Below are 25,958 nucleotides of genomic sequence, written 5' to 3'. Positions count from 1 at the left end.
ACACTCACCAACCAGCTCGTTGGGGTCTCTCCTTTCTGCCTCTGAGATATTCTGTAAGACAGACAGAGCCAGAGAAAGAGAGAGAGGGAGAGAGGAGACAGAAAGAAAAGTAGAGGACAGAGAGACAGAGACCAAAAAGAGAGAGAGAAGACAGAAGGAAAGGGGGGGGGGGTGAAAGAGAGACAGGGAGAGAATGACAGTGAATATATGATTCAGTATCAGAGGCTGAAGTCAAGTGAGGCTGGGGTCAGGAGAGGTTAGGGTCAGGGGTGAGGCGAGGTTGGGGTCCGGAGAGGCTGGAGTCAGGGGTGAGGTCGGGGTCAGGGATGAGGCTGGGGTCAGGAGAGGCTGGAGTTAGGGGTGAGGTCGGGGTCAGGGATGAGGCTGGGGTCAGGAGAGGCTGGGGTCAGGAGAGGCTGGGGTCAGGAGAGGCTGGGGTCAGGAGAGGCTGGGGTCAGGGGTGAGGCCAGGGTCAGAGATGAGGCTGGGGTCAGGAGAGGCTGGAGTCAGGGGTGAGGTCGGGGTCAGGGTCAGAGATGAGGCTGGGGTCAGGAGAGGCTGGAGTCAGGGGTGAGGCTGAGGTCAGAGATGAAGCTGGGGTCAGAAGGCCTAAGCCCCAGCTAGACTGGTAAATAACTAGTGTGTTATAAAAGGGTTAGTGAGACTGGTAAATAACTAGTGTTATAAAAGGGTTAGCTAGACTGGTAAATATCAGTGTTGGGACAGTGAGGGACCCAGCTAGCCTGAAAATGCTAATACCTCATTTGTATGTGTCTGTGGAGCCTTCAAAATAAAAGTCGCAATATGGTTGACAGAATCAGTGTTCTTTGTGCGCCAATCCTGGGAATCAGATAAAGCACTCCAATGTGTTCATGCTTCAGTTTTTGTGTTTCAGTAATACTAATTAGGGATTTAGCTATTATATATGATAGTTCTAAGTACCACCTTTCATTAGAGATAACAATTATGAAAAATAATACCTTTTTATCCTAAGTATTTGACCTTGGTTACAAAGGGTCATTTTGGAGTCTCCAAAAGGCCCTTTTAGAAAACGCCTGGATGTACTCTTATGAAAACATGTGTCAAATATGAATATATTGTGGTATTATGTTTGACTTTTGATTTGAATTGGATAAGGCTTCAACCTGTGGTCCAATTTAGTCTTCCAGCTAATACCTACCACCTCTAGGCCTCTTCAGGGCTCAAAAACAAAATCTAGGCGGAAATAGAAACTTTCACTTTCCTTGTGTTCAAGCTTCTATTACTCAACACCAGTAGGACTGACAGGGGTCCTGACAACAGGGGAAATAACTTCAGTGTCAGCTTTCAAAAGAGATAATTTACATGCATGTACTCCAAATGGTTCAAGAACAGCTTTCAATTTACTTTGGGTATGCTGTTTAGGCGTTTTCAGGCAAATTTAACAGGAGTATGAACTGGGGGGGTGGGTCTTCTGTTATGTCTCTGTAATACAGCCTGTATTCACCATAATAGTGGGCACAACACAGAACAGTGATCCTATTCACTGGCATGGCATCACACACACACACACACACTCACACAAAGCTGGCACGCGGTCACCTAGCAACTACATGGACACAGGAAAGAATTGTCTTGAGGAGGGGTGTGGACCAAACCAATTCAGGGCTGAGGTGGGGGTGGGACTTCAGTGTGTACATAAAGAAACAGGACCTCCGTCAAATCCTGTTGCTGTAAGATCCCCTGAAGTTCAAACGAATCCTCAGAGCAGCTGAGCCTTCCTGCATGGAGCTTAGAGGGAGACCTCACCTTAACTCACCTCTGTCTGTCTGTCATCTTTCTCTCTGTCTGTCTGTCTTTCTCTGTCTGTCTGTCTGTGTCAGTCAGTCAGTATACTGGGGTGAACACTACACTAGGGTGCCACTGCAGGAATCAATAAAAGTGCCATCTGACCCTCCCAGCTGTGATACACCTGCCTGCTGCAGTCCACATAAGGGGAGCTATATACATCCCCACATAAAATCAACATGACTCCAATTCTATGAGTTATGACTTCAACTCACAGATGGCATTTACGAGTTCTGCCACAAATTCTAAAAAAGGACTTGAGCAACTGATTCAATTATACTCGATCAAAGTCGTCACTTTTCTAATATGCTGACGCATCAGGCTGGAGGTTGTGCAACAGGGGCGGTGACGGCTTGGTGAGGTGCAGAGATTAAGCTCCAGGGATGTTCTCAGCACTTGCAGTAAGCCTGATCTATGAGGACAATGAGCCGTTTCTCAGCTGCCCTCACCTGCCTGTCTGAACTACTGGAAACGACCCAACACTACAAGGCCACAGAGAACGGTCCGGAATAGAAGACATGGGAGCACACACAGGCACGCACACCGTCTCAAACACACACTCTCTCACACACACACTCTATCACACACACACACACAATCCCTCTCACACGCGTGCAAACACACACATGCTGAGGCAGGAATGGGTTTGTTTTGGTAGCACCTAACCTCTCTGACCTGCACCAAACACCACAGCAGGAAGTGTTCTGTTGTTCCTCAGAAAAATCGTTCCAAATCAAACGGTCTTTGTCACTGTCTCACACACACAGGGTGGGGCTGAGATAGCAAAACTCAACTAATCCAAAGTGTGAAGTACAGGCAGGTTGCAATGTAAACAGAGATAAATCTTCCAACTTCAAATCCTTCAGTTGGATTAGGGTTATCAACAATCCGAACAACACTAGAGCATCTGGGGTTTTGAGCCTCATATTCTTCATGATTTAAGACACACAAAGACCATTAGCACCATCTAGTGTCCCAACACACATCCAGCTGTGACAGCAAACTCACCTGACATGGAAAAGTGGGTTTGTGTTTGTTGCCCTGTTTGTGTACCCCGGTGTGCGTGTACCCCGGTGTGCGTGTACCCCGGTGTGCGTGTACCCCGGTGTGCGTGTACCCCGGTGTGCGTGTACCCCGGTGTGCGTGTACTCCGGTGTGCGTGTACCCCGGTGTGCGTGTACCCCTGTGTGCGTGTACCCCTGTGTGCGTGTACCCCTGTGTGCGTGTACCCCTGTGTGCGTGTACCCCTGTGTGCGTGTACCCCGGTGTGCGTGTACCCCTGTGTGCGTGTACCCCGGTGTGCGTGTACCCCGGTGTGCGTGTACCCCGGTGTGCGTGTACCCCGGTGTGCGTGTACCCCTGTGTGCGTGTACCCCGGTGTGCGTGTACCCCTGTGTGCGTGTACCCCTGTGTGCGTGTACCCCGGTGTGCGTGTACCCCTGTGTGCGTGTACCCCTGTGTGCGTGTACCCCTGTGTGCGTGTACCCCGGTGTGCGTGTACCCCGGTGTGCGTGTACCCCGGTGTGCGTGTACCCCTGTGTGTGTTCCGTGTGAGACAGTGACAAAGAAGGTTTGATTTGGAAAGATTGCTGGTGGACTGTGGTTATTGGTGCAGGTTGCCGAGATAATTGAGCCAAAGACGCACACACAGATTCCTGCTTGTATGGTTAGATTACACTAAAACAAACGTGACCAAACTACTCCACAAACATAGCGGGGGTTAAATACCTTAATGTCATCTGGATCTCCCCCTTCGTCAGATTCCTCCTCTTCCTATGAAGAAAAGAATGCAAAGGGTTAACATCAACATTCAAAGAGGGTTAAATTGGGAGAAGCTTAATAATAGTGTCACTGAACTGTCGCTCTGACGAACAAGCCTGCATTTACACACGAAAAAAAAAAAAAAGAATTATGCCAAAATATCACACACCAGAGGCAGCTAGATTACTCCTTCAACAGAACAGTTCAGTACATTTGGTCAATAGTATTAAGCCATATCCCAATTCTCTGTCTTACCCCTACCCCTTAGTTTAACCCTAGCCCTTGTCCCTTAAATGGAGTGATAAGGGTTAGATACCCCTATGAAATGAGACGCCACAGTCACGTCATCTAGCACGTATTAATGTCTCCAAAGCAACTAGCATTATACACTGATATCAAACTAAATTCGCTGCTAATGGAGTTTAGTTAAAACTGTAGACATGCATGGAGTCCATTCAAGGCTAGTCAGTGAAATGCAGGACTGTTGCGCAAATCAGCAATGAAACGTCTGTGATGCAAACCAGCGATAAAAAAACCCTGTTTCAATTAAGAACATGGTTGCAAATACATATGTACAGGACTGTGTAGAGCACAAAACAAGACTGTCGTCATTTTTAAATCAATTATTTAAGCCGAAAATATTACATTTCTGAGACTCTCTGCCATTATGATCTGGCCGCCATTGTTGCCGGTTGCACAGTATTCACATACCCTTTGGTTTCAAGTAAGCTCCTGAAAAAACTTGGTTTTTATGTACCCCTACCCCTCGATCAACAAGAGTATTGGGACAGCCTCTCACATGAATGCGCAAAACTAAGGGGAAGGGGTTAGACACAAAATTGGGATTCGGCCTTAGTCTTAGGTCACACACATCTCATCAATCGCATCAAATAACAGATTTGTATCTCTCCCTACATCTCTCTCTCTCTCCCCATCCCCCCTCTCCCTCAGCCACAATGAAATGATCTGCTTCTTAAACCAACAGAAAGATAAGGATTGAGAGTAGGCTACACTAATATTGGTTTTAGACAACTTTAACCAATTACACTAAATACAGACTAACAATTGAAACGTCCAGCGTTAGTATGGTTTACCACCTACATCTAGTACAAACAATAATACACCGAGAACTTTCAGACTGACCGAATTGCGGGAGCTCTCCCCACTATCCTCGTCTAGCGATCCCTTATCTTCGGGGTCTTCTACCCGGCTCACGTCATCTTCACCGTAGCTTGCCGACACGAGACCCACTCCACGAGCCTCTGAGGAGAGAGAGCAAAGCATCGGTCAACAGCTGACGCTGCTAAGCAATACCGTTATACTAGTAGGCTACAAGACTCACATGTAGACAGCAAGCTTGTTGTGCCAGATACACAATGAAAACCAAACTTAGTTCGCTATCTAAATCGAAGGCTGATGCATTGGTATTTTATGTTTAGTTACTAAGTTTGGTTTGATTGTGTTTTAACGAGGAATTGTGACAATAGTGATCATAGTTAAAGTTAGTTAGCTCTTCATATCAGTGCACTGGTGTTGTACCGACGTCAGGCGCTTTTTAGCAATTGTAGCTAGTTCCGGTTAACAATGTGGAGTAAAATGTGGATGTAATGTGGAGCAAAACAGTTCAGTTCAGACAATTACAATAACTAAAACCATTATATACCTATCTGATCTGGTTCTGGGTCGGAATCAGGCTCTGATTCCCCATACTCAGCCAAAGAAGAGAGAAGCGCACTCCTTTTGCCACTCGCCATTGCTACGCTGAATGACTGTCGCATATCAATGACGTCACTTACGTCAGCTGTACTAGCACGGGAAATGTAGGCAAATAACATTTTTTTTTTTTACACATTTACATACAAAATAGGGAACGTTCAAACAATATTAACAATTAACAACTGTCAAAAGGGAGACATTGTTGCAAATTACAATAAGTAGCAGCAGTGAAGTCTCAAATCGAGGTACGAACAAATTTAGTATTTTTTTCAACAAACTACTTTGCAAAGTAGGTTGTTGCAAGGGGTAGCAAGGAGCTAGGGTACATAGTTCAGAATCAGAATCAGAATCAGAAAGGGATTTATTCGCCATGAAAGTTTGCACAGACAATGAATTTGCTTTGGCAGGAAGGTGCATACAATAAACATATACCTAAAATTTAAATATGTGGACTAACTATACTAAGGGTACATAAACTAGCAGTACTAAGTGGGATTAGAATAGAATTAAATATACAATAAAATATAAGTTGCCGTAAATTACAATATAAAAATACAAAAATACAAATATTACAAAAAATACAAATGTACAAGATACCATGTTGTGGTGCAGTGCAAAAGCAGAGTGTTTTAAGCAAGAAAGAAGAATTAGCTGCTGTAGTAGCTTTTTCATTTGAGAGAGGATTCAAACAGAAATAGCAAAAGCTTTCAGTTCATGAATGAAAGGATCGAGGGGTCTTCAAAAATCTGCATTTATGAATGAACTATTTAGCAAATACAAAAAGGTTATTGACCATGTAGTGTTGTGAACAATCTTTTTTAATACACCAAATGTAATTTGTATGTATTCAAGGGGGTTGCAAATAATAGGTGTATTCCCGGCCGTGCCAAATGACGTTGTGTCCTTGGGCAAGGCACTTTACCCTACTTGCCTCGGGGGAATGTCCCTGTACTTACTGTAAGTCGCTCTGGATATGAGCGTCTGCTAAATGACTAAATGTAAATGTATTCGACTTCATGCAGCGCGGCGCCGACAGCCGCCTGCAGCCCGGCTGATTTAAAGCAGCCAATGGTATTCTAAGCTTCAAGTCAGCCGACTGAGGCCGGCCGGCGCTGCATGAAGTCGAACGCACCTTTTGAATGCTGGTTAGACAATTTTGTCCGACTTGACACCGAGGCTAGGTCACTGTGACGTATATCATCAAAGTACCGTGAGATCAATTCGAGAACTGCTGGCTGTGTAGCCGAGCGCATTTTCTCGAGAGCAACTGCACGAGTTCTAACGACAAATATTTGATTCTGTCTTACAACCCCTTACCCCTAGCTCTTGTCCCTCGAAACTGAGTGTTAAAGGGGTCATTTACTGATTTGATAGGGTATTTCACATTGTTCCTTAAAGGGGTGATTGACTGTTTTTTTGGGGGGTATTTACACTGTTCCTTAAGGTCTCCAAATAGGGTATGTAACATTGGTTGGGCTGAAAATGGCCGGGCTGCTGTTCTATGCCCCCTGATGCTTCCAGTGAATTTATCCCGGGAAAAAACGCTAGGTTTTCTCCTTTTATGGTATGCTCATGAATATATAGAAGAGCTGCGCGCTGATTGGTTGGTCTACAACGAGTGAAACTGCGGAGCAAAGACGCAACACTGCCAACACTCACTGAAACATCGAAGGTGGAGACTTTAAATAAAAACTTACAAATAAATATATTGTGTCTACACAACACTGTTTTCAACAGCAAATTTTGGGGCGTGACAAAGGTACAGACAAGAGCCAAAAAAGTGGAGCCTCCGTTGTGACGTCACAACAGTGTTTTTTTCAAAACCTACCGTTATACAGCTACATTTTAATTGTGAGATTTGTTATGTAACACAGGTTATGTATTCGAATGAAACACAGTCAGGAACATGAAATAACGTTAGCCCCATTGCTAATAAACTAAATCACACATTCTACATAGATACAGGATAGTATTGCTAATAACTGTTGGCGACAAAATAATACTTACAGCTTGAGGTTGTGAATACAGTCGAAACAGCACCTCTTTTCAGCAACAGCGGCTTAGCAGATCCTTCTTTAAATTGTCCAAGGTTTTCAAAACTGGTGGATTGTAATTCCCATGGAAGTAGGTACACAGAGCAGCGCGCAGCTAAACTAGTGTCTGAGATCTACACGAACCCTGAGATTGGGGCGTGACAAAGGTACAGACCAGAGCCAAATAGGGTGGAGCTGTGAGGTCAAAAATGGTCCTATTGCCAAAAACTATCGTAGGGGTAAAGGGTATTTAAGCCAATTTTTGGCTTAAATAATTGATTAAAAAATTAAGACAGTCTTGTTTTGTGCTCTACACAGTCATGTACATATATATTGCAACCATGTTCTTAATTGAAACGTTTTTAAAAATCGCTAGTTTGCTACGCTAATGTTACATTGCTGATTTGCAATGTAACATTAGTGACAACGTTTCTCTTATTAGCCTTGAATGAACTCCATGCATGTCTACAGTTTTAAATAAACTCCATTAGAAGCAAATTTCATTTGATATCATTGCCTAACACTTGCTTTGGAGACATCGATATACGTAACCAAGTGGTGTCCCATTTCATAGGGGTATGTTTTCACTCCTAGCCCTTAACCCTCAGTTTCGAAGGACAAGGGCTATGGGTAAACTAAGGGGTAGGGGTTAGGGGTAAGGGATTCGGCTTAAAGATGCTGTAAAGCTAATGCCATGATTTGCTTCTCAGTACATTTAATGTGTGAAATTAGTTACTGAAAGCATGTGCAAAGCTGTAAAACTTGTCCCACTGAAATGTGGAGTTAGACCGTTGAACAGTTTCTCACCAGTTTTTCAGCTCAGGTTTTGTATAGGCAGAGCAAAACCCAACCTATCTACGTCACACCGACATATCTACGTCAGATCAGACGGTTGCATTCTGTTACTCAGCGGTACGATGCAAAGACAAAGTAATTAACACATAAAACACTCAGAGACTGCAGGTAGGTCTGTTCTGATATCTGCAATTGATTTAGCTAGTTGTTGCTGTTGTTGCTAAATTCAATCAATTTGAGGGGGCGGAGCTTCAGCTCCTTCAAGCCACACGCCCCCCCAGTCTCAAGCAGAGAAGACTGCTGATTTTCTCACGATTTAAAAGCTTAATTGAACACAAAAATTGTTTTTTTTTCATTCAAATTTGGATGGGTAGTTAACAACACATTCTTCTGTGGTGTGATGAACTTAAAACTCATTTTCAATTACACTTTACAGCATCTTTAACGGTGCGTGTCCACGACAGCGGAGCGGGCGGCGCGGGGCGTCGGCTTCCAATTCATTTTCAATGAAACCGGGCGTTGACTCTCGCGTAGGGCATTGTCAACTTTATGTAAATGAAGAGCGTTAAACGCTAGCTTTGGCCAATCGGATTGGTTGCTTGTTTCTTGTAACGTAGCAACCGTTGGTCATGGTAAACATTTCTAGGGTTTACAATTTCAAGATGGAGGAGAAACTTTTCGTATGTGTCTGCACACCCAGTTCTATTCAGAACACTGTTACGTAATGTGACGAGCCTGAATTTAAAGATGACATAAAAATAATAATGCATGGTGCAGGGTTGCCGATGTTGTCAGTGTCCCTGGTGTGTTTCTATACTTCAGTATAGACTATAAATTCAGTCACGTCACATTACATGACTGTTCTGTGCCACTGCTAGCTCGCTAGCCCAGCCGACAAACGACTGGTTGAGTGACCGGTGGCGTAACATGTATTCTACTGTAATCTTGCACTAATAAAATATTGTGTATTTTTACACAAATGTTGTGTAAAAGTGGTATTTTGATCGATATTGTGAGTACATGAACCCAAGGCTGCACGCTTGGCCATGACTACAACAGTGACCTTAGTGAACTACAACTCTGTATTAACCTGTCGGACACGCCCCTGAGCGTGGTGTACTGTGGGAAGGCAAGCGGTGCAGAGCGTTAAAACAACGCTGTAGTGGACACGCACCACTAGACAGAAAATTGGGATTCGGCCTCAGTCCGCCTCTCCATGAACAGAAAGACTAAGTTGAGTTCTGGTTGTAGGCCTATTATCAATCTGCAGATTGGAGAGAGAGTTTAACAGCCCAATAGCCTACATAAAATGATAAACTTCATTGCACTGGTTCGTGCAAGTTCTAATGCAAAAACAATTAAATTCGTGACCAGTGGCAGTTCTAGACAAATGTTACTGGTGGGGCCAAGGGGGGGGGGGGGGGGAGTGTTTAATCAGAAGGGAACATTAAAAACCAGAATGATATTTAAACAACTTTAATTTTGCTTTACATTAAAATTGTACATGCTCTGGCTCTCTCTCTTCCAGCTCCCCAGCTCTCTCAATACCTTGATATGTTTCTCTCACTTTTTTATTTACTGGGGCAAAAAAGGCTGCAATGTCCCTTCCTCGTTTCATGATGACTAATAGAAGAAGGAAAACAATGTGTAAAATATATATTTTTTAAGTCAGCTCAGGGGGGCCACAGGAGGGTCCAGGGACATTTGGCCCCCGTGTAACGCATCGTCAACGCATCAAACCACGAGAAGGAGGAATGTCCGACTTTAAGGAGACGTTTTTAAGTCCTCCCCGACCCCAACTGCGAGCGGCAACTCTCGCCGGGCGTTTCATGCAGCTGCAGCCGATGTCGAACACGCCTTTTTAGTTGATTCATATGTGTTTTACCTTTTACAAAAATACATTTGATACTAATAAAATAATTATCTAGGTGTCAATATGTTGACATTAGGAAGCAAGTGAATACCTAATGACTTTGGATAATGTTGTGAATTGACTACAAGTAAGCTTATATGATTGGGTGACTGATAACGATTGTTGTCAGCTGTTTTTAATTACTTGGAAGACCTGCCCATAAAGCATTGAGCAGCACATTCTAAATCATTAGTTGTACTCTGCCAAGTTTGTTTTCGGTCTAATGAGTCTACATACAGACTTTAAAGTGATACTATTTTGACTGGCAGCCATGCTACTAGGATGCTTTTACAGGTAAGATGCAGTGCAGAAAGCAATGTCTTTACAGTTAATGTCATCTTGCATTCTGAAAAGATTTATTCTTTGCAACAGTGTGTCCTGGATTTGTGTCCTGTTTGGAGTCAGAACAGTTCACCCAGACACAATAGGTAAGATGAGTAAACTTGAATAAGAGAATCCAACTAGAGAGGGTACAATTTCTGGGGAAATTGTAGGGTGTGCTTGCTTGCGTCGGTTGCACAGGGGTCCGTTTTTGAATGACATTTTTACAACTGATATTTCTGTATATTTTATATAAAAATGCATACTTATTTATAAAGATTACATAGATTTAAAAGCATTTTTTTTTGCTGCTCATTTACAACTGAAAATACGAGTGAAGTGTAGAATGAAATAGATGTCTTCTCATTGGGTGTGCTCAAGCCTTCGGCGAGAGCACAACCTTTGTTCTCTCACATATATATTATTATTATTATTATTTTTATTTCTTTTTGCCCCCCTAAAACTCAGTAAATACTTGGCCTACATAGACAACGTAGGTGTCAAAAGTTTCGTCTTGGTAGCGATTGAGTTGCTTCTATTGGAATTTACGTTCCGTTGCATGGTTTAAGCGTAAGTTAAGTTTTTGTGGCGAAAAGTGAAGCTAACGGTGGCTAATTTGCTAGCCACAGTCACTGACGTTACTAACGTCACTGCGTCACTAACGTCACGAAAACACGCGTGACTACCTTTGCCAGAACATTCGTTTCACATCTGTTAACTTGGGGGATAGCTAGGCTAACTATAGCTTTACTGCAAGGCAGCTGCAGAAACGCCACAAGAAAAGAGGCCAGGGTGATAACTATTTACTCATTTTACTTTGTGATATGACACACAATTGTGATGTGTAATGTACAATATAAGCTGATATTATTAAGGAAGTACATCTACTTTCGGAAACAGTAGTCTACTATTTCACTGAAGTATTAGCATCATGACATTAGCCTGTGTTTCCCGGGCAACACATACTACAGTGGTCTATGATGTAGCGTTATCTGTTTTCAATCGTTAAAATAAACATTCCTCACATATACATTTTCGTTGTAGGATTTATTCTGACATTAGAAAACGATTTGTTGGTGAAATTACCATTACCTGTGGTTTCAAACCAGTGTAGCTCACTGCAACGCTGTAGCTTACGCGAGACACACTACAAAAACATCTAGCTACAGTACACAGCTGTTTAGGAAGTCAAACGGCGACAGAAAATGTTCGGCACTCCCCTTACTTAAATCAAAAGTCTATCTAACTACTAACCTGAACTTCATTGCCACAGCCTAAACGTTGTCAATCTGTTCATGACAATAATTAATTTCAGCCTAAACCGTACAACGGAACGTTAAATCCAATTCAACCAAGGCAATCGCTACCAAGACGAACACAGCAGTAGTCTAGTACTGTACCGTGGTAGTACAATTTACCGGGGCAGCTTCTCAACACAGGGCTATATCGCATTTTGCGTTGTTACTGACAATGATCGCTACCAGTGAGCTTTTTATGAATGAGCAATTTTCCACTAAATAAATGTCAAGCTTATTTACGTTTTGGGGGGCATATTTTCAGTTAGCAGATGGTACCGTTTGAATTGCGATTCCATCTACTACTGCCGGGTAACGTCGTAGAATAATCTTCAAAGGGGTTGTTTATTCATGAATGAATGCAATATGAGTAGGCTAAATGCCTGAAAATATCATGAGAAGAGAAAAACTTAAAATGACGTTTAAATCATAGAGATTAGGTCAATTTTTACACCGGTCTGCAATAATGTCACGAAAACACGCGTGACTACCTTTGGCAGAACATTCGTTTCACATCTGTTAACTTGGGGGATAGCTAGGCTAACTATAGCTTTACTGCAAGGCAGCTGCAGAAACGCCACAAACAAAGAGGCCAGGGTGATAAATATTTACTCATTTTACTTTGTGATATGACACACAATTGGGATGTGTAATGTACAATATAAGCTGATATTATTAAGGAAGTACATCTACTTTCGGAAACAGTAGTCTACTATTTCACTGACATATTAGCATCATGACATTAGCCTGTGTTGCCCGGGCAACACATACTACAGTGGTCTATGATGTATCTGTTTTCAATCGTTAAAATAAACATTCCTCACATATACATTTTCGTTGTAGGATTTATTCTGACATTAGTAAACGATTTGTTGGTGAAATTACCATTACCTGTGGTTTCAAACCAGTGTAGCTCACTGCAACGCTGTAGCCTACTGTACCCGAGACACTAGTGTGAGTAGCTAACAACAACTCCTCAGCTGTTTAAGTCAAACGGCAACAGAACATGTTCGGCACTCCCCTTACTCAAAAGTCTTTCCGTAGGGAAACTATCTGACTACTAACCTGAACTTCATTGCCACAGCCTAAACTTTGTCAATCTGTTCATGAAAATAATTAATTTCAGCCTAAACCGTACAACGGAACGTTTAATCGAATTCAACCAACGCAATCGCTATCAAGACGAACACAGCAGTAGTCTAGTACTGTACTGTAGTAGTAGAATTTACCGGGGCAGCTTCTCCACACAGGGCTATATCGCATTTTGAGTTGTTACTGACAATGATCGCTACCAGTGAGCTTTTTATGAATGAGCTATTTTCCACTAAATAAATGTCAAGCTTATTTACGTTTTTGGGGGCATATTTTCAGTTAGCAGATGGTACTGTTTGAATCGCGATTCTATCTTCTGCCGGTAAAGTCGTAGAATAATCTTCAAAGGGGGTTCTTTATTAATGAATGAATGCAATATGAGTAGGCTAAATGCCTGAAAATATCACGAGAAGGGACAACTTAAAAGGACGTTTAAGTCATAGAGATTAGGTCCATTTGTACACCGGTCTGCCAAATGTATTCGTTTTGATTCAGCCTGTCAGCTGCCTCTTGCAGGGGAAATGAGAAGACATCATATTTCATTCTACACTTCACTCGTATTTTGAGTTGTAAATGAGCAGCAAAAAAAAGATGCTTTTAAATCTATGTAATCTTTATAAATAATAAGTAGGCCCGATGCATTTTTATATAAAATATACAGACCCCTGTGCAACCGACGCAAGCAAGCACACCCTACAATTTCCCCAGAAATTGTATCCTCTCTAGTTTCCCCTGCAAGAGGCAGCCTCAACGTTGAATCAAAACGAATATATTTGGCAGACCGGTGTAAAAATTCACCTAATCTCTATGACTTAAACTTCATTTTAAGTTTTTCCCTTCTCATGATATTTTCAGGCATTTAGCCTACTCATTGCATTCATTCATTAATAAAGAACCCCGGTAGCGATCATTGTCAGTAACAACGCAAAATGCGATATAGCCCTGTGTGGAGAATCTGCCCCGGTAAATTGTACTACTACGGTACAGTACTGGACTACTGCTGTGTTCGTCTTGGTAGCGATTGCGTTGGTTGAATTGGATTTAACGTTCCGTTGTACGGTTTAAGCTGAAATTAATTATTTTCATGAACAGATTGACAACGTTTAGGCTGTGGCAATGAAGTTCAGGTTAGTAGTTAGATAGACTTTTGATTTAAGTAAGGGGAGTGCCGAACATGTTCTGTCGCCGTTTGACTTCCTAAACAGCTGTGTATTGTAGATGTTTTTGTAGTGTGTCTCGCGTAAGCTACAGCGAGAGCTACACTGGTTTGAAACCACAGGTAATGGTAATTTCACCAACAAATCGTTTTCTAATGTCAGAATAAATCCTACAACGAAAATGTATATGTGAGGAATGTTTATTTTAACGATTGAAAACAGATAACGCTACATCATAGACCACTGTAATATGTGTTGCCCGGGCAACATAGGCTAATGTCATGATGCTAATACTTCAGTGAAATAGTAGACTACTGTTTCCGAAAGTAGATGTACTTCCTTAATAATATCAGCTTATATTGTACATTACACATCACAATTGTGTGTCATATCACAAAGTAAAATGAGTAAATAGTTATCACCCTGGCCTCTTTTCTTGTGGCGTTTCTGCAGCTGCCTTGCAGTAAAGCTATAGTTAGCCTAGCTATCCCCCAAGTTAACAGATGCGAAACGAATGTTCTGCCAAAGGTAGTCACGCGTGTTTTTGTGACGTTAGTGACGCAGTGACGTTAGTAACGTCAGTGACTGTGGCTAGCAAATTAGCCACCGTTAGCTTCACTTTTCGCCACAAAAACTTAACTTAAGCCTAAACCATGCAACGGAACGTAAATTCCAATAGAAGCAACTCAATCGCTACCAAGATGAAACTTTTGACACCTACTTTGTCTATGTAGGCCGAATATTGACTGAGTTTTAGGGGGGCAAAAAGAAATTAAAAAAATAAAAATAATAATATATATGTGAGAACAAAGGTTGTGCCCTTGCCGAAGGCAAAGCACACCCAATTAAGACTGTGGACAAAATAAAATGTTCCTTTACCTCCAGTTACAGATTTGATCAATGAGCCCTTGCCTTATGGAAGCCTGTTGGATGTCACTGGCTCTGACTCTGCATACAGTAACCATCAGTCTAAAGGAGGAAGTCGAGCGCCCAGTTCTGTACTAGTGGGACAGGGACCACCTAAAGGCAGACAGCAACATGTTGACAATGCCGGGAGTTGGGAGAGCAGTGTCACTGGCCCACCTCAACCTGGATGGGAGAGCAACATCACTGGCCCACCTCAACCTGGATGGGAGAGCAACATCACTGGCCCATCTCAACCTGGATGGGAGAGCAACGTCACTGGCCCACTTCAACCTGGATGGGAGAGCAACGTCACTGGCCCACTTCAACCTGGATGGGAGAGCAACGTCACTGGCCCACCTCAACCTGGATGGGAGAGCAACGTCACTGGCCCACCTCAACCTGGATGGGAGAGCAACGTCACTGGCCCACCTCAACCTGGATGGGAGAGCAACGTCACTGGCCCATCTCAACCTGGATGGGAGAGCAACGTCACTGGCCCATCTCAACCTGGATGGGAGAGCAACGTCACTGGCCCACTTCAACCTGGATGGGAGAGCAACGTCACTGGCCCACCTCAACCTGGATGGGAGAGCAACGTCACTGGCCCACCTCAACCTGGATGGGAGAGCAACGTCACTGGCCCACTTGAACCTGGATGGGAGAGCAACGTCACTGGCCCACCTGAACCTGGATGGGAGAGCAACGTCACTGGCCCACCTCAACCTGGATGGGAGAGCAACGTCACTGGCCCACCTCAACCTGGATGGGAGAGTAACGTCACTGGCCCACCTCAACCTGGATGGGAGAGCAACGTCACTGGGCCACCCCAACTTGGACATTATAGCAGCATCAGTGTTCCACCACAACCTGGACAGGGAAGCAACATCACTGGTCCACCCCAACCTGGACAGGGAAGCAACATCACTGGTCCACCCCAACCTGAACAGGACAGCAACACCACTGGTTCACCCCAACCTGGACAGGGTAGCATCATCACTGTTGCTCCGCTAATACCTGGATCGGTGAGCAACATCACTGGCCCACCCCAACTTGGACAGGGCAGCAACATCACTGGCTCAGCCCAACCTGGATGGGAGAGCAACGTCACTGGGCCACCCCAACTTGGACATTATAGCAGCATCAGTGTTCCACCACAACCTGGACAGGGAAGCAACATCACTGTTGCTCCACAACCTGCACATGGTAGCAATGTTACTGTTGCTCCACCACAACCTGCACAGGGCAGCAACGTCAGTGTTGCTCAACCACAACCTGGGCAGGGCAGCAACATCACTGGTCCACCTACACCAGGATGGGTCAGATCTGTCACTATTCCTCCACAAACTGGGTGGGCAACCAGCATCAGTGTTCCACCCCAACCTGGACAGGGAAGCAACATCACTGGTCCACCCCAACCTGGACAGGGTAGCAGCATCACTGTTGTTCCACAACCTGCACAGGGTAGCAATGTTACTGTTGCTCCACCACAACCTGCACAGGGTGGCAACATCACCGTTGCTCCACCTAAACCTGAACAGGGTAGCAGCATCACTGTTGCTCCGCTAATACCTGGATCGGTGAGCAACATCACTGGCCCACCCGAACTTGGATGGGGCAGCAACACCACTGGTCGTTCCCAACCTGAACAGATACGCAACGTCACCGTTGCACCACTTCAACCTGGACAGGGCAGCAACATCACTGGCTCAGCCCAACCTGGATGGGAGAGCAACGTCACTGGGCCACCCCAACTTGGATATTATAGCAGCATCAGTGTTCCACCACAACCTGGACAGGGAAGCAACATCACTGTTGCTCCACAACCTGCACAGGGTAGCAACATCACTGGTCCACCTATACCAGGATGGGTCAAATCCGTCACTATTCCGCCACAAACTGGGTGGGCAACCAGCATCAGTGTTCCACCCCAACCTGAACAGGGCAGCAACATTACTGGTCCATCCCAACCTGAACAGGGCAGCAACATCACTGGCTCAGCCCTACCTAGATGGGAGAGCAACGTCACTGGGCCACCCCAACTTGGATATTATAGCAGCATCAGTGTTCCACCACAACCTGGACAGGGTAGCAGCATCACTGTTGCTCCGCTAATACCTGGCTCGGTGAGCAACATCACTGGCCCATCCCAACTTGGATGGGGCAGCAACACCACTGGTCGTTCCCAACCTGAACAGATACGCAACGTCACTGGACAGGAAAGCAACATCACTGGTCCATCCCAACCTGGACAGGGCAGCAACATCACTGGTCCATCCCACCCTAGACAGGGTAGCAACATCAGTGGTCCACACCAACCTAGGTGGGAGAGCAACATCACTGGTCCACACCAACCTGGGTGGGAGAGCAACATCACCGGCCCACCCCACCCTAGACAGGGAAGCAACATCACTGTTGCTCCACAACCTGCACAGGGTAGCAACATCACTGTTGCACCACAACCTGGGCAGGGCAGCAACATCACTGGTCCACCCCAACCTGGACAGGGAAGCAACATCACTGGTCCACCCCAACCTGGACAGGGTAGCAGCATCACTGTTGCTCCGCTAATACCTGGATTGGTGAGCAACATCACTGGCCCACCCGAACTTGGATGGGGCAGCAACACCACTGGTCGTTCCCAACCTGAACAGATACGCAACGTCACCGTTGCACCACTTCAACCTGGACAGGGCAGCAACATCACTGGGTCAGCCCAACCTGGATGGGAGAGCAACGTCACTGGGCCACCCCAACTTGGACATTATAGCAGCATCAGTGTTCCACCACAACCTGGACAGGGAAGCAACATCACTGTTGCTCCACAACCTGCACAGGGTAGCAATGTTACTGTTGTTCCACCACAACCTGCACAGGGCAGCAACATCACTATTGCACCACAACCTGGGCAGGGCAGCAACATCACTGGTCCACCTATACCAGGATGGGTCAAATCCGTCACTATTCCGCCACAAACTGGGTGGGCAACCAGCATCACTGTTCCACCCCAACCTGGACAGGGAAGCAACATCACTGGTCCACCCCAACCTGGACAGGGTAGCAGCATCACTGTTGCTCCGCTAATACCTGGATCGGTGAGCAACATCACTGGCCCACCCCAACTTGGATGGGGCAGCAACACCACTGGTCATTCCCAACCTGAACAGATACACAACGTCACCGTTGCACCACTTCAACCTGGACAGGGCAGCAACATCACAGGCTCAGCCCAACCTGGATGGGAGAGCAACGTCACTGGGCCACCCCAACTTGGATATTATAGCAGCATCAGTGTTTCACCACAACCTGGACAGGGAAGCAACATCAGTGTTGCTCCACAACCTGTACAGGGTGGCAACGTCACTGTTGCTCAACCTGGGCAGGGCAGCAACATTACTGGTCCACCTATACCAGGATGGGTCAAATCCGTCACTATTCCACCACAAACTGGGTGGGCAACCAGCATCAGTGTTCCACCCCAACCTGGACAGGGAAGCAACATCACTGGTCCACCCCAACCTGGACAGGGTAGCAACATCACTGGTCCACCCCAACCTGGACAGGGAAGCAACATCACTGGTCCACCCCAACCTGGACAGGGTAGCAGCATCACTGTTGCTCCGCTAATACCTGGATCGGTGAGCAACATCACTGGCCCACCCGAACTTGGATGGGGCAGCAACACCACTGGTCGTTCCCAACCTGAACAGATACGCAACGTCACCGTTGCACCACTTCAACCTGGACAGGGCAGCAACATCACTGGGTCAGCCCAACCTGGATGGGAGAGCAACGTCACTGGGCCACCCCAACTTGGACATTATAGCAGCATCAGTGTTCCACCACAACCTGGACAGGGAAGCAACATCACTGTTGCTCCACAACCTGCACAGGGTAGCAATGTTACTGTTGCTCCACCACAACCTGCACAGGGCAGCAACATCACTGGTCCACCTATACCAGGATGGGTCAAATCCGTCAATATTCCGCCACAAACTGGGTGGGCAACCAGCATCAGTGTTCCACCCCAACCTGAACAGGGCAGCAACATCACTGTTGCACCACTACCTGGGCAGGGCAGCAACATCACTGGTCCACCTATACCAGGATGGGTCAAATCCGTCACTATTCCGCCACAAACTGGGTGGGCAACCAGCATCACTGGTCCACCCCAACCTGGACAGGGTAGCAACATTACTGGTCCATCCCAACCTGAACAGGGCAGCAACATCACTGGCTCAGCCCTACCTGGATGGGAGAGCAACGTCACTGGGCCATCCCAACTTGGATATTATAGCAGCATCAGTGTTCCACCACAACCTGGACAGGGTAGCAGCATCACTGTTGCTCCGCTAATACCTGGCTCGGTGAGCAACATCACTGGTCCATCCCAACCTGGACAGGGCAGCAACATCACTGGTCCATCCCACCCTAGACAGGGTAGCAACATCAGTGGTCCACACCAACCTAGGTGGGAGAGCAACATCACTGGTCCACACCAACCTGGGTGGGAGAGCAACATCACCGGCCCACCCCACCCTAGACAGGGAAGCAACATCACTGTTGCTCCACAACCTGCACAGGGTAGCAACATCACTGTTGCACCACAACCTGGGCAGGGCAGCAACATCACTGGTCCACCCCAACCTGGACAGGGAAGCAACATCACTGGTCCACCCCAACCTGGACAGGGAAGCAACATCACTGGTCCACCCCAACCTGGACAGGGTAGCAACATTACTGGTCCATCCCAACCTGAACAGGGCAGCAACATCACTGTTGCACCACAACCTGGGCAGGGCAGCAACATCACTGGTCCACCTATACCAGGATGGGTCAAATCCGTCACTATTCCGCCACAAACTGGGTGGGCAACCAGCATCAGTGTTCCACCCCAACCTGGACAGGGAAGCAACATCACTGGTCCACCCCAACCTGGACAGGGTAGCAGCATTACTGGTCCATCCCAACCTGAACAGGGCAGCAACATCACTGGTTCACCCCAACCTGGACAGGGTAGCAGCATTACTGTTGCTCCGCTAATGCCTGGATCGGTGAGCAACATCACTGGGCCACCCCAACTTGGATATTATAGCAGCATCACTGTTGCTCCGCTAATACCTGGCTCGGTGAGCAACATCACTGGCCCACCCCAACTTGGATGGGGCAGCAACACCACTGGTCGTTCCCAACCTGAACAGATACGCAACGTCACTGGACAGGAAAGCAACATCACTGGTCCATCCCAACTTGGACAGGGCAGCAACATCACTGGTCCACACCAACCTGGGTGGGAGAGCAACATCACTGGCCCACCCCACCCTAGACAGGGTAGCAGCATCACTCGTCCATCCCAACCTGAACAGGGCATCAACATTACTGGTTCACCCCAACCTGGACAGGTCAGCAACATTCCTGCTCCACCACTACCTCGACAGGCCAAGTACCTCCCTGTTCCAACCCAACCAGGCCAGTTCAGTAATCTTACAGTTCCAATACAACCATGCATCAACTATCTCTTAGTAACTCCACAACCAGGAAAGAGCAATATCATGCCTCCACCCCAACCTGCACAGGGCAGCAACATCACTGGTCCATCTCAACCTGGACAGGGCAGCAATATTACGGGTCCATCCCAACTTGAAAGGGGCAGCAACATCACTGGGCCACCCCAACTTGGATGGGGCAGCAACACCACTGGTCGTTCCCAACCTGAACAGATACGCAACGTCACCGTTGCACCAATTCAACCTGGACAGGGCAGCAACGTCACTGGCTCAGCCCAACCTGGATGGGAGAGCAACGTCACTGGGCCACCCCAACTTGGATATTATAGCAGCATCAGTGTTCCACCACAACCTGGACAGGGAAGCAACATCACTGGCCCTCCCCAACCTGGACAGGGAAGCAACGTCACCGTTGCACCAATTCAACCTGGACAGGGCAGCAACGTCACTGGCTCAGCCCAACCTGGATGGGAGAGCAACGTCACTGGGCCACCCCAACTTGGATATTATAGCAGCATCAGTGTTCCACCACAACCTGGACAGGGAAGCAACATCACTGTTGCTCCACTACAAGCCGGATCGGTTCGCATCATCACTGTTGCTCCACAACCTGCACAGGTTAGCAATGTTACTGTTGCTCCACCACAACCTGCACAGGGTGGCAACATCACCGTTGCTCCACCTAAACCTGGACAGGGTAGCAGCATCACTGTTGCTCCGCTAATGCCTGGATCGGTGAGCAACATCACTGGGCCACCCCAACCTGGACAGGGAAGCAACATCACTGTTGCTCCACAACCTGCACAGGGTAGCAATGTTACTGTTGCTCCACCACAACCTGCACAGGGCAGCAACATCACTGTTGCACCACAACCTGGGCAGGGAAGCAACATCACTGGCCCACCCCAACCTGGACAGGGAAGCAACGTCACCGTTGCTCCGCTAATACCTGGATCGGTGAGCAACATCGCTGGCCCACCCCAACTTGGATGGGGCAGCAACACCACTGGTCGTTCCCAACCTGAACAGATACGCAACGTCACCGTTGCACCAATTCAACCTGGACAGGGCAGCAACGTCACTGGCTCAGCCCAACCTGGATGGGAGAGCAACGTCACTGGGCCACCCCAACTTGGATATTATAGCAGCATCAGTGTTCCACCACAACCTGGACAGGGCAGCAACATCACTGGCTCAACCCAACCTGGATGGGAGAGCAACGTCACTGGGCCACCCCATCTTGGACATTATAGCAGCATCGGTGTTCCACCACAACCTGGACAGGGAAGCAATGTTACTGTTGCTCCACCACAACCTGCACAGGGTGGCAACATCACCGTTGCTCCACCTAAACCTGGACAGGGTAGCAGCATCACTGTTGCACCACAACCTGCACAGGGCAGCAGCATCACTGTTGCACCACAACCTGCACAGGGCAGCAACATCACTGTTGCACCACAACCTGGGCAGGGCAGCAACATCACTGGTCCACCTACACCAGGATGGGTCAGATCCGTCACTATTCCGCCACAAACTGGATGGGCAACCAGCATCAGTGTTCCACCCCAACCTGGACAGGGAAGCAACATCACTGGCCCACCCCAACCTGGACAGGGAAGCAACATCACTGGCCCACCCCATCCTGGACAGGGAAGCAACGTCATCGTTGCTCCGCTAATACCTGGATCGGTGAGCAACATCACTGGCCCACCCCAACTTGGATGGGGCAGCAACACCACTGGTCGTTCCCAACCTGAACAGGGCAGCAACATCACTGGTCCATCCCAACCTGGACAGGGCAGCAACGTCACTGGCTCAGCCCAACCTGGATGGGAGAGCAACGTCACTGGGCCACCCCAACTTGGACATTATAGCAGCATCGGTGTTCCACCACAACCTGGACAGGGAAGCAATGTTACTGTTGCTCCACCACAACCTGCACAGGGTGGCAACATCACCGTTGCTCCACCTAAACCTGGACAGGGTAGCAGCATCACTGTTGCACCACAACCTGCACAGGGCAGCAGCATCACTGTTGCACCACAACCTGGGCAGGGCAGCAACATCACTGTTGCACCACAACCTGGGCAGGGCAGCAACATCACTGGTCCACCTACACCAGGATGGGTCAGATCCGTCACTATTCCGCCACAAACTGGATGGGCAACCAGCATCAGTGTTCCACCCCAACCTGGACAGGGAAGCAACATCACTGGCCCACCCCAACCTGGACAGGGAAGCAACATCACTGGCCCACCCCAACCTGGACAGGGAAGCAACGTCATCGTTGCTCCGCTAATACCTGGATCGGTGAGCAACATCACTGGCCCACCCCAACTTGGATGGGGCAGCAACACCACTGGTCGTTCCCAACCTGAACAGGGCAGCAACATCACTGGTCCATCCCAACCTGGACAGGGCAGCAACGTCACTGGCTCAGCCCAACCTGGATGGGAGAGCAACGTCACTGGGCCACCCCAACTTGGATATTATAGCAGCATCAGTGTTCCACCACAACCTGGACAAGGAAGCAACATCACTGGCCCACCCCAACCTGGACAGGGAAGCAACGTCACCGTTGCACCAATTCAACCTGGACAGGGCAGCAACGTCACTGGCTCAGCCCAACTTGGATATTATAGCAGCATCAGTGTTCCACCACAACCTGGACAAGGAAGCAACATCACTGGCCCACCCCAACCTGGACAGGGAAGCAACGTCACCGTTGCACCAATTCAACCTGGACAGGGAAGCAACGTCACCGTTGCACCACAACCAGCACAGGGCAGCAACATCACTGTTGCACCACAACCTGGGCAGGGCAGCAACATCACTGGTCCACCTACACCAGGATGGGTCAGATCCGTCACTATTCCGCCACAAACTGGATGGGCAACCAGCATCAGTGTTCCACCCCAACCTGGACAGGGAAGCAACATCACTGGCCCACCCCAACCTGGACAGGGAAGCAACGTCACCGTTGCTCCGCTAATACCTGGATTGGTGAGCAACATCACTGGCCCAACCCAACTTGGATGGGAGAGCAACGTCACTGGGCCACCCCATCTTGGACATTATAGCAGCATCAGTGTTCCACCACAACCTGGACAGGGAAGCAACATCACTGTTGCTCCACTACAAGCTGGATCGGCTCGCATCATCACTGTTGCTCCACAACCTGCACAGGTTAGCAATGTTACTGTTGCTCCACCACTACCTGCACAGGGTGGCAACATCACCGTTGCTCCACCTAAACCTGGACAGGGTAGCAGCATCACTGTTGCTCCGCTAATACCTGGATCGGTGAGCAACATCACTGGCCCACCCCAACTTGGATGGGGCAGCAACACCACTGGTCGTTCCCAACCTGAACAGATACGCAACGTCACCGTTGCACCACTTCAACCTGGACAGGGCAGCAACATCACTGGCTCAGCCCAACCTGGATGGGAGAGCAACATCACTGGGCCACCCCAACTTGGATATTATAGCAGCATCAGTGTTCCACCACAACCTGGACAGGGAAGCAACATCAGTGTTGCTCCACAACCTGCACAGGGTGGCAACGTCACTGTTGCTCAACCTGGGCAGGGCAGCAACATCACTGGTCCACCTACACCAGGATGGGTCAGATCCATCACTATTCCTCCACAAACTGGATGGGCAACCAGCATCAGTGTTCCACCCCAACCTGGACAGGGAAGCAACATCACTGGTCCACCCCAACCTGGACAGGGTAGCAACATTACTGGTCCATCCCAACCTGAACAGGGCAGCAACATCACTGGTTCACCCCAACCTGGACATGGTATCAGCATCACTGTTGCTCCGCTAATACCTGGATGGGACATATCCATCACTGGTTCACCACAACCTGCACAGGGCAGCAACGTTACTGTTGCTCCACCACAACATGGACAGGGAAGCAATATCTCTAATCCGCTACAACCTGTATGGGACATATCTATCACTGGTCCTCCCCAACATGGATACGTGACCAACATCGCTGTTCCTCCTCAACCTGGACAGGTCAGCAACATCCCTGCTCCACCTGGACCGTTGACCAACATCACTGAAACACCCCATCCTGGACATGGCAGCAACAAGACTGGTCCACCTCAGCTGGGACAGATCAATTTTCTCCCATTTCCCCCACTACTTGGGCAGGTTGGCTACCTTCCTTATCAGCAGCAACTCTCCATCCCTATCACTCAGGAATTTCAAATCAGTCAGCTCAGCTATTTCATCGACTACCATAAAATATATGAGTATATCAAAGCAGTGATCACCAATATCTATCTTTCTGAAGGCTGGCTTCCAGCTCTACTCAATGACGACAAAGCAAATGTTGAAGTGTAATTTGAAGATGCCACCGTCGCAGTGAGTTTTCAAACAGCCTCTTGAGTCGACCAGAATATCATATTATACTTGACTTGTATAACCAGTTAACCTCTGAGGTCTTATGTGCGTGATAAGAAATCCTTTTGAGTGTCATGTGCCATTGTTGCAGAAGTCTATGGATATGCTAAGGTTGTCTTTGAGAACTGAACCTAAAATAAAATTATTCAATGTCTTTTGAAATTGAAAATCTTGGTCTTCCTTTCTTCTGATGGTTTACAGTGAGTTGGAAATAAGTACTCGAAAGGATGTGTCCCGCAATACACCCTAAACATCAATATGAGAAATGTGATATATCTGCATGCAACGAGACCCATATATATTTTTTTTAGCAAGTCCTACCTACGTGCATCCGGAAAGTATTCACAGCGCTTCACTTTTTTCCACGTTTTGTTACAGCCGTATTCCAAAATGTATTAAATTCCTTTTTACCTCATTCTTCTCACAATATCACATGATAATATTTAAAAATATTTTGACATTTTTGTAAATCTATAAAATAAATGCTATAATCACATGTATATACATTTTCACAGCCTCTGTTATGACACTCAAAATGTAGCTCAGGTGCAACCTGTTTCCACTCATCATCCTTGAGATGTTTCAACTATATTGGAGTTCACCTAATGTAATTTCAGTTGATTGGACATTTGGAAAGGCATACCTGTCTATATAAGGTCCCACAGTTGACAGTGCATGTCGGAGCACAAACCAAGCCATGAAGTCCAGAGAATTGTCTGTAGACCTCCAAGACAGGATTGTATTGAGGCACAGATCTGGGGAAGGGTACAGAATAATTTTTGCAGCATTGAAGGTCCCAATGAGCACAGTGGCCTCCATCATCCGTAAATTGAAGAAGCCACCAGGACTCTTCCTAGAATTGGCCGCAAGGCCAAACTGAGCGATCGGGGGAGAAGGGCCTTAACCCCTTGTGTTATCTTCGGGTCATTCTGAGCCATCAGTCGTTGTGACCCACCGTCGTATTGCGACAATTTTACCACATACAAAAACAAAGTGAAGCATTCTTTTAACCATTGGGCTGTCTCAGACCTCCCACATTGCAAAGGTTAAAAGAAAATTATTTTGATTTGTTTTTGTATTGGGTAAAATTGGGCAAACACAACGATGGTTCATTATGAACCTTTGGGTCATGTGACCCGAAGGCTGCACAAGGGTTAATCAGGGAGGTGACCAAGAACCCGATGGTCACTGAAAAAGCTCCAGCGTTGCTCTGTGAAGAC

The 25,958-nt window shown here is 47.2% G+C and overlaps 1 protein-coding gene across 5 annotated transcripts in view; it reads right to left on the bottom strand.

Annotated features, from left to right (window-relative positions):
- sap30bp (SAP30 binding protein) overlaps positions 1–5,366 on the bottom strand; it is a 12,274-nt gene extending 6,908 nt beyond the window's left edge. For 4 of the 5 annotated variants that reach the window (XM_067244838.1, XM_067244840.1, XM_067244841.1 and 1 more), the window contains exons 1-4: positions 5,252–5,349; positions 4,732–4,850; positions 3,556–3,600; positions 9–51 (exon numbers count right to left, since the gene is read on the bottom strand). In XM_067244838.1, coding sequence (XP_067100939.1) covers positions 9–51; positions 3,556–3,600; positions 4,732–4,850; positions 5,252–5,342 — 298 coding nt within the window. In that variant the 5' untranslated portion in view covers positions 5,343–5,349. Of the gene's footprint in view, positions 1–8; positions 52–3,555; positions 3,601–4,731; positions 4,851–5,251 lie in introns of all 5 variants that reach the window. The other variant, XM_067244837.1, reaches the window with a different exon arrangement.
- Between the last annotated feature and the right edge of the window lie 20,592 nt (positions 5,367–25,958).

This window comes from Osmerus mordax, chromosome 10 (genome assembly GCF_038355195.1).
Source record: "Osmerus mordax isolate fOsmMor3 chromosome 10, fOsmMor3.pri, whole genome shotgun sequence".
Lineage (NCBI taxonomy): Eukaryota > Metazoa > Chordata > Actinopteri > Osmeriformes > Osmeridae > Osmerus > Osmerus mordax.
The sequence above is the reverse complement of the archived record's forward strand: the minus strand, read 5'-3'. Positions and strand labels throughout refer to the sequence as shown.